General features: G+C 42.1%; 1 protein-coding gene across 1 annotated transcript in view; it reads right to left on the bottom strand. All coding sequences in view use genetic code 11, as the record gives it.

Annotated features, from left to right (window-relative positions):
• The window catches only part of EGR_07773 (hypothetical protein), a gene marked incomplete at both ends in the record, with an annotated part of 11,705 nt that extends 6,025 nt beyond the window's left edge, over window positions 1–5,680 (bottom strand). Inside the window, 3 exons of the mRNA XM_024497022.1 lie at window positions 1,927–2,040; window positions 3,458–3,612; window positions 5,627–5,680. Of these exons, the coding sequence (XP_024348576.1) occupies window positions 1,927–2,040; window positions 3,458–3,612; window positions 5,627–5,680 (323 nt within the window). The remainder of the gene's footprint in view (window positions 1–1,926; window positions 2,041–3,457; window positions 3,613–5,626) is intronic.
• Window positions 5,681–9,675: the final 3,995 nt, after the last annotated feature.

The raw sequence follows: 9,675 nt of genomic DNA, 5'->3' as shown, positions 1-9,675 counted from the left end.
AAAGGTGATACTGAGGTCTTTAAATCAAGCAAGTAATTCAAGTGGGCCGCCTTCAGCGATTCATACATTTTCCTAACAACAGCTAAACTATATGAACCCGCAATTACAAAAACATTTAATCACTAGCAAGGTAGCACTTTTCTCGTACACTACTACCTGAATTTTCGTGTTTAATTCACCTTCTTGTTATCACAGCCACTAGGTGGGGTCAACACCTCAATCCTTTTATAAATTAGTGACAGTCATTCCTTTATATCAGCTTAAATTATTAAATCCCAAAGTATGTGAAGGTAAATGTAGAAATCCTAAAATTTCGTCATCTCAGTATTAAATTGAGGCCTCAGGGACTGCAGGCAGCTATTCGGATCCAAATCACCACTTACCCCAACCCAGCTCATGTAACGAGTCATTTGGTTGTTGAAGGCGCTCCCTATAGACTTGCCTAATGACACGAGCGTAAAGTCCATTTTTAAAAGCCAAAATAAAACGCGCATCTATGGCTGGGTGGCAATGAAAAGAGCAGTGGCATGGGAGAAGAGACGATGGGTACTAGCTACACGGAGCTACTTTAATTTATGCATTGCATTTAATGTCCCTCGAGTATCGACTAGCCATTCAGTCCATTAAATCCTCGTCACAGAAGGGACGCAGTTCTACATTCATCAAAATCTATCCGAAATACCACTTACGGTGGGATCAAATAACTTTCGTCCTTCTCCAAAAACGAGTGTATGACATTTGTGGATGAAGTGAATCAACGATCATGATGACCATTGGGAATGGTACTTAAAGTAGATGTTTATTTAAACCCTCACAAAGGCGCGGTCTATTCAGCCTCCATTTACCAGTCGACATTTTGGTAAATTTCTATGTTGAGTTTTGCAATACGGTGTTGAGGGCTTGTTTCATCTTGCTAAAACGGACGATGGAATTTTCTACAGACTGATTTTGTAGTGCTGGATGTTTCTTAAAATGGAAAATAGATGTGTGCACAGAAGTTGACTTGTTGGCTTTAGTTTGCTAAGCCTAAGAAGTTAAACAATTCTTTTGTGAAAGCTCATGAATTGAGCAGTCTTGCTGGGAGGAAGTGGTACATGCTTCGGAAGATCAGATATTCGATGAAAGAATGGCCTGTTACTAGCCTATTTAAGCACTTTCACGAAGTGCCCCCAATGGTGCTGATAAAAAAGATTTGTTGTCTCACCCACATGATGCATGACTGCAATATCCTGTCTTCAAATGCCGTGTGGAAAATTTTGCGGCACGCCTCTGCCACTATGGAACTGCGTTAACCTCGACTCACAAAGCAGTCAGGCTAAAATTTCCAGCTTTAGGGATAAAGAGAATTCGGAAATTGGGTAATAATGCAGTAAAAGATCTCATCATATCCGATCGACTGACACATGTCCATTGGCCTAGAGTGTCTACACCCTGAAACCTATGTTATGGCTGATCCAGGAGCCCTACAAACTTCCTAGGTTCTCTCTCACCTTGGGTTCCTTCATATCAATTTATTAGATTACTTTTTGCCGCTTTATATAAAAACATAAATTTGGCATTTACTGCGCTAAAGAGGAAAAGAAGGATTAATATTGTCTCTGGGTTAATTTATGACACCCACTTTAATTATGATGAAATGGGGCCAAATATAAAATGAGCTGATGTTTCTATGACTGCATGAGTCTGGATCCTGTAGAATTGCCAAATCCATGTAACATTATGCAAGACGAAGACTATACTATGGACGTCTTTTCCCCCGACAGGGTATGATCCTCTTTTAACTGGCCTTAGCCACACCAGAGATCATTGGCACACAATGCCATTGGCTAATCATGAGGGAGTGAATAACAGTGCGAGTTTCGGGATCATTCTAAAGAGGTCAGGAAATAGTCATGAAATGATAAATGGGTAGAAAATAGAAATTACCAAGTTTTGTGAGACTGTAGACGCTTCACAACGAAATATTTTTTCATCTGTAGGGAGTAGGGTCGACCGATGTCTTGGGAAGAATCCACACACTTTAAAATGACTATTTTTTGGCTAAAATTGAAATATCACAAGCTATGACATTGCAAATGAGATAGCTTACAGGCTTTCAGATTAGTTCAGCAAATACAGGAAATGCTATCAGTTATATCAAAGTGCTGCTATTAAAGCGAGGGAGAGAGTAAGCGAGAGAGAGATGTTGAGAAATGGCATTCGAAATAACAGTATCCACTGCCCTTTGATAATTAAAATTATGACCCGCATGCTTTGTGCGCAAATTATGACAATGCCATTTCATCTTTATCAAATTCACTTTCTAATTCCACTAACCGGATGAGTAAAGGAATTTTTGACTTGATTTTTCAGGAGGAGGTGTTGGACAGAGTGGGGGGTGTAAAGCTCAATGCAATGATATCTTGTGGCTTTCAGAAGCCTGTATTATGAAGTCCTGATAGGTGTGTCAGGTCATTGGTACAGTCCAGTGATTAAAAGATTCCGATATGTAAAATTAAGCTTTTTATTTACAGGGGATCAAAACAACTGCTTGAAAAATAGCCAGGATATTCCAATCCATTGAGGAAGTTCTGCTGCACCACGACAAAGCATGGCATCGGATCAAATAATGCCTTCGTCATTCGTGTTCTCCTCACATTTTTTCAAGGTAAGGGCACATTTTCCTGGTGCTCGACAATGACATGCAAAAAAGACGTCTGAAAGGTGGTTGACCCTTCAGTGTTTGCTACTACCGATAAAGTGTTTCATTAAAATGTAGAATATACAGCTAGCCTGTATCGCACTGGAAAAGGCTAGTATATAACCAGTCGTGAGTGTTTTCGTAAACAAATTATTTAAAAGAGTCCTCTGTAGCTATCCGATTTTTACTATGTTACAAAAATTAAAGCATATATTTTAGTGCGGTAACGGTTAGCTGAACTCTTGGTTATAATTACGGGCCGCTTAGGGCCTGCCCCAATGCACCTTCGCTTGGCAGCGTGGACCATGCTGGTAGCCTCAATCCCTTCTGCCTGTCTCTAATACATATTTAGCTCGAGTGTTACGCCTGTTTTCATCTTCAGGGAAGTCTCAGAGCGCTGCAATATTTGCCTTCTAGCCTAAAGACATGAATAATTTTCAAGCAAATTCTTTATTTGCTTAATAAAAACATGGCCGTTTGACAAAGTGGAGCTAGCGCCCTCTTCCATAATTTGGCCCTGCGAATATTCCTAGGATAAGCAAATTTTAATTCAAATGGCATTTGTGCGCATTAGCAGACTTTAACCTTCATATCCTTTGCAGTAATTCTTGAACCAAAGTTCTTTTTCTGTCAAAGTAAACGCATCTGACTACCTGTTAATTAAGTAAGTTTCTGGCCTCCAATTTTGGCAACTTTAGAAAAACCAAAAATGGACTAACCAAAAAAGTTAGCATTTTTTCATTAACTAATCAGTTGGAAGTTCCAGTTTACAAATACCTCTCCACACGCGCCGCGTACTTATTTTCTTCTTTCATAAAATTTTTCTGCAAACTAAAAAACGTTTCACAAACAGGTAGAAGTAAGGAGTTTGTCGGTATAATTCTTTTCGATCTTGATGTTGTGTGGAAGGTATTTTCGATAGGAGAATTCGGCTATGCACAAAAACTTAATTACAACTTCATTTCACATTTTTTACCCTTCCCACTAAATCTCGTTGTCCTCATATTCTAATCCCTGCCTATTCTTATAAAAGCCCTACTAAAGTCAAAGAGGTGCGAAGAAATGCTCAAGAAACAATGTCATATTTCATCAGCATGTCAAGTTAAGCTACTCATAGCTATTAAGTAGTTAGCCCTTCATCATCTTCCATTGGTTTGGAGTATGGTTGGCTCGTTTGCAGGCAATGAAGCCATCTAACTACTATTTAAAACAAGATCTGAAATAGCAACCTGGAGAGGAGCTCTCGCTTAAGACCCAAAACCCCTGACTTATTCGTCTAAGTAACCGACCGTGATGATAAACTACAGCTCCAGAGACCCACTCTCCTAGCGGGATTTCAAGTGATCAGTGAGTGAGTGAAAAAAATAATGAATTAAATTCGCAGAGCTGCGATCAGAAAAGCCTACAAAAAGCGGTTAGATTAGAAGTTTCAAAAAAAGACGCCATCATTGGCTCTGGCCAACTTATTTCGTGGCGCTTTAAGGAGACAATTTCATGATTCTCCTCTACTAGAAAATGGGAAAAAATCGCAGAAGAGTGAACGTACGAAACCGATTTTCCCTCTACTCATTCTCAGCAGAAGTTCGTGACCCGGAGCCCGCAGCATCATCAGCAACCAGAAGGCGCTCTAGTTCCACTACTCCGAGAAAAGCGCAAGACTCAAGAGACACGCCAAGTAAAAGTCCACGAACACGTAGTCGGTCCAGTATAGAAGCTTCCAAAAGCCCCAGAACTGCAAGGGCCGCACAAGTAGTAGTAAAAGAAGCGAGCGGTAAGGGGACAGAGGTGAGAAAGAGGAGACGCAAGAAGGCGTCAACCACTAATCCCTCTCGAACCGGCAACATCGGGGAGGCAGTGACTCAAGAAATTGCTCAAAAAGGTGAGGAGGTGACCCTTTGCAATACTAGCAAGTTCAGAAATGATTAATTTGAGGCAGGTGGTGAAATCTGCTGCATCATTCTTAATAAAATAATGTAACATTATTTACTCGAAATGATTAATTCTTTTTTAAGATACTGAGATACCCGCACAGGAGAGGGAGCCCGTGGGGGTAAGTTCCACTGCGTCAGGGACAGTAAGTGAAAAAAGTTCCTCAATATCTTCTGATCAGGAGGAAACAAAGGCGAGGTCTGAGGTTATTGAAAGCAGCCCCTTGGATAGTGGCAGTGATCTACCAAAAATTGGTCATATGCCCTCTCAAGGGAGCAGTTTAGCCCGAACAGCCAGAGGAGAAATGACAAGGACAGAGCTCGAATCATCAGCAGTGGCTACTGAATCGGCTCCTCACCGTGGTTTGACATCATCCCCTGCATTATCGGAATCCGCTGTATGTATTCTTCCACAAAAATAGGCGTTTATGGCTGTTTTCCTCAAGTGTACAATTTAGGGACTTGCAAACTTCATGTATTTTCATGAATGGTAAAGGAGCTACCTCTACTTGAGGAATTCTGATGCCTTTTCCTCTTATATTTAACAGACGACTCCTAAATCTCCTGAAGAAGCAACACGATCCAAGCTTTATTCTACTTCGGTCTACAAGGCGCCCACCACCAGTGGCACTACTACGCGTTCACAGCGTTCATTCCTGATGCCACCACCACGAGGATCGGTGCGATCCTGGACCACGGAGCAGGTGGCTCAGTTGTTGCGTGAAACACCGTGCTGTGCACCCTACGCAAAGGCCTTTGTAGAGAATGAGATTGATGGAGAGGCTCTGGCTCTTCTCAAATACTCGCATTTTGTTGAACCACCGTTGAACATGAAAGTGGGACATGCAGCTAAATTTGCTAGTCGGGTACTACAACTTGCCGACAATCCGTCGACTACCTTCCATCCCTCTAGCTTTATTGCTTCTTTCCTTGGTAGAAAGAAATGAGGTGGTGTGTCTGACACGCCACATTTCTTACCCTTCCCTGTTCCGCCACCGCTCTTTTATTTGTGTCTAACTTCGGTTTCCTTGCCCTTCCCATATGTAGATGAGAAATTTTGACCTCTTCCCATTCATTTGGCTCTGTTGGTGTATTTAGTTGCTTTGACCTCTTTGGTTGGCTATGTATAGACAGACGGAGTTTGCTACTATCCTCTGACTTGATCAAAGGTTCTGTTGGTCTCCCACACGTTTATTAAAGGTTGGAGGGGCTGCCGAAGGAGGTGTAGGAAAGCGAGATAGATCCATGTGACTAGTGGAAATGTTTGAAGGATTGCAAAAGCGGATCAGGTGAGTAAAAAACACGCAGCTGCCAGGGACAAAATAAGCTGGATTAAGTAAGACGAGCACCTCATTCGGCATATAATTAGCTGAGCGGTCTGCAACAGAAGGACTGTATTGTCTGCAAGCCGCCTGAAGGTTTTAAATGGGTTGCATTTTAGGAATACCTAGAAATGCTGCCATCATGCATTATTTTGTTTTTCGGCAGAAGAGCTCTGCATGATGTTTAATTCACTTGCTGAGCTTCGACAGTCGAATAGCAACTCCTTGTTCTGCCCTACAGTTTTCACAAGTCATGGCCCTTTTTAGCTCTACCAATTCGACTAATTCTGCGTGGTCAGAGAGCCATCAAATGTTGCCAGCAGGTAGCCCCTGCTTTGCATCACTCCCGGGTGAAGGCATGAGTAATAACGAAACTTTTAAGTGAGCTGATGAAATCTCATTAAAGGAAATGCTCACAGTTGTTGAGTAAATGGCAGTTTCACTTCAGCTGACCTTGATTTCATGTCTGTTTGTAAGTCTGTTCCATTGCCCCTTTGACTGAGTCGCTATCTTCAGCCTTAGACAAAGTGAATAAAAAGAGCTCTTTCCTCATTTGATCGGTAAAATGAGGAGAGCTGGGGCTGATCTAGGAGGCGCCATCTTTGCTTCAGCAAGTTTGTTCATTGAGCTGGGAGACAACAGGTTTATTAATGGGTTGTCATTTTCGACATTCTCCAAGCCCCCTGTCATCACTCGTTAATCCATGACATACATCTAAAGAGGTAGTTCCACGAATCATGTCGTCGGTATAGACGTAAGTGTATTGGTTCGTCCAACACGTCACCGAACCCTACTAAGCGTAGAGAGCCTGACTTAAAGTGAGGAACCTTTAATTCCCATGATACATGACAAAGCACATCTGGATTGTAGGGTCTGGTACCCACCTAACGATCGGATCGTCTCCTAACACCATGAAATCGACTTCACTGCTGAGCTAAAGCTAAATAGAATTTATTTATTTTGCGCTTAGTCGACATATTTTGATATACTGAATCAAAAAATGTAAACAAAATCCTGTTTCAAAGGTTACTACTTAAGTGGGATGTTAAGTATGTCATTTTTTTGCGATGAGGTTAATGCCATCTTCGATGCAAAAGTGCGTAATCCACCGATTTAATCTGGGTAACACTCCCTCCTCATTCTTCGCTAAACATGTTTTATCATGAAGTCGGTGCAATGCGTAATGCCAACCTCAGCGTGAACGACCAGTCCATCACCGTCCACACGCCTCAGAGTCGTCTGCTTTGAAGGCGACACTTTGAGTGGTGAGAGCAAAGAATGTGAAAGAATACCAACCCTTAGTCAGTTATGGCAGAGGCTTTCCAGAGTAACTAGGCGAGAAGTTTGCCCACGAGATAGGTAGCTTCCTATAACTCACCGAAGTTGATTGACGAATGACTGAGTGAACAAATGTATGTGAAAGAGGTGGCTGATATCAGCGAATTGAGTAAAAAAGGAAGGAGGAAAAACTTTTAAAAAGCTGCCACATAAAATACGACATACCACTTACAGGGCTCAGGGAGTGTCATCGTGAAACAGGGTACCAGCTCTGTCACCCCCAATTCGCCTCATTGTCGGCTATTATTCCCTCTTCCTCAATCTCAACACAGAATGAGCACCCTACCAGAGAAGTGGAAATCGACAAAGGTGCAATCTTGTAGAAGTTCTGAAGTGTAAAGTGGCTAAGAGGAAGAGGATGACCAAGCCGATCCCCACTTTTGTGTGGAGCATCTGTACGAATGGTGATGCACATTTGGTGCCACCTATGCGTGGTCCCCTTCCCATTCCATATTTTCAATGAAAGAGTCTTTTTTGTTTACTACTTCGTAAATCCGAACACTCGCATTGATCAACTGCGAGGTCACAGCTGACGATAAAAACAAAGTTCAACTGAGCCAATCATATAATTTTGCATAGCAAAAATTTTTACTTTTGATGTGGTCAGTCTCACACTCGCTCAATCCCTCAGTGAGTGATCCCACAAAGCGAACTTATGAGTTTAAAACAGAGAGCAGAAGGCAGAAAGAGGCGATAAAGACATGAATTTTAATTGTGATGTTCTTCATTCCTCTCCTCCTCGCCTTTCGTACGCTTCTGTCGAGTTTGGTGTTTACCGGACGCGCGCCTCTGTGGCCGACAATGCTTTCTTTATGCAGATAAGGTGTCCTCCTGCTGACTCATTTGTAAATAAAAGCAGCATGTGATGTGTGCGTGTTAATTGTGGAGCCGTGGTGTGACTATTTCCTACTATTGTTAAAAAAAATACATCGAAGCACAAAACTGTCACCGATAGCTAGGCGCGCTATTCGGCTTTTACGCTGGGAGTTTCAAGAAGATGGCTTTGGTTGATTACCATTCCTGAAGGGAACATATCGTCCACAATGAAGTTGATATTCAAATTCTCTAGAGTCGTTTAAGTACCTCGGTACAACTTTTTTGAGATTCAAATTACCTATGAAGAAGGAACTGCTCACAGGTCATGACGTGGTTGGTTAAAAAAGTGTCAACAAGTCAAAAGCGACTACTTTTATTCAGCACAGTCAAACAAAATCAGTAATTATTGCACTTGATTAGCAGTCAGAAATTTTCTTAACCTAATCAAGTGTTTATGACCCTAAAAGGGGAAAAAATCATGCCATAAATCCACTTTTAAGCTTTGCCACCTCATCTGTCCCTCTGTGAACAGAGGTCCTGTTCTTAAAACGGCGTACAGGCATCACGATTCCTCTCCAAGGGTGATTGGCGGTTGCTCTTCAGAGCCAAAAAACGACAGAATTTCCCTAACAGCTCCAAAGGGATGGGTTAGCAATGATCCCGAATCAAATTACAGCTCTCCCAGCCGAACTTTCACTTCCCTATTGATCTGGTTGACAGCAGTCAGTAAGGCTTCCAAAAAAATGGGCTTGAAGGATCGTAACGGCAGGAGAGAGGCATAATAGCGATGACTGACAAGAATTAAGAAAATGAAACTCCCCAGTAAGGTCACAGGAAAGGAGGTGGGATAGATTCCTGACTTCATTATAAACATTTCAGTAAAAATCCACCTCCCTTCGATGAAGGCATCGACATCATCTCATAGGCTGCGATTTCTAGCCTTTGCTCCTCCAACTATGATATATTTAAACCCCATAATTTAGGCGAAAAACATTTGCATAATAAATTGGCACGCCTTTCACAAGTCCCTTGTGGCTAAAAATAAGTCAACCAGATGCAGGGAAGCATCACATTCTCTTCCTCAACACTGCAGTCCATCAACAATGGTGTTGCAGAGTGCCCACGTTTGACAAATGAGGCGTCAAACAGACAAGTAGAGAAGAAATGTTTAATGTAGAGGGGCAGGTGACACAGACACGAGGGATTAAGATTGAGTGAAAAGGGCTAACACATGAGAGGAGAAGAGAAGAACGCAGAAGAATGGATGAAGTAGGTCTTTCCCATCTCGCTATCTCTTTCCTTTTTTGACGTTCTACGCTTCTGCAAAGACTTTGCTTGAGATCTCCGGAGAAAGGGGGAGTGCTGGTGTCAACTGCAAAACTGCTGCTGGCAATAAGATTCTCTGGTTTCATTAAACGCAGGCAGTTCAGCCTCCACTTTGACCCGCACCGTCAAATTCTTCTCAATATGCAACAAGTCTGGCTTTTTGCGTCTCGCCGCCTCCGTTGGTGTGTTGACAACTTTTCTTTCATTAATTGTCAATTCACTCAATCTTTGAATGAGAGCGCGTTCCCTCCGTGCCTAATCAGAC

Source organism: Echinococcus granulosus (assembly GCF_000524195.1).
Source record: "Echinococcus granulosus chromosome Unknown EG_S00086, whole genome shotgun sequence".
Classification (NCBI taxonomy): Eukaryota; Metazoa; Platyhelminthes; class Cestoda; order Cyclophyllidea; family Taeniidae; genus Echinococcus; species Echinococcus granulosus.
Note: the sequence above shows the minus strand (reverse complement) of the source record. Positions and strands in the feature narration are given on the sequence as shown.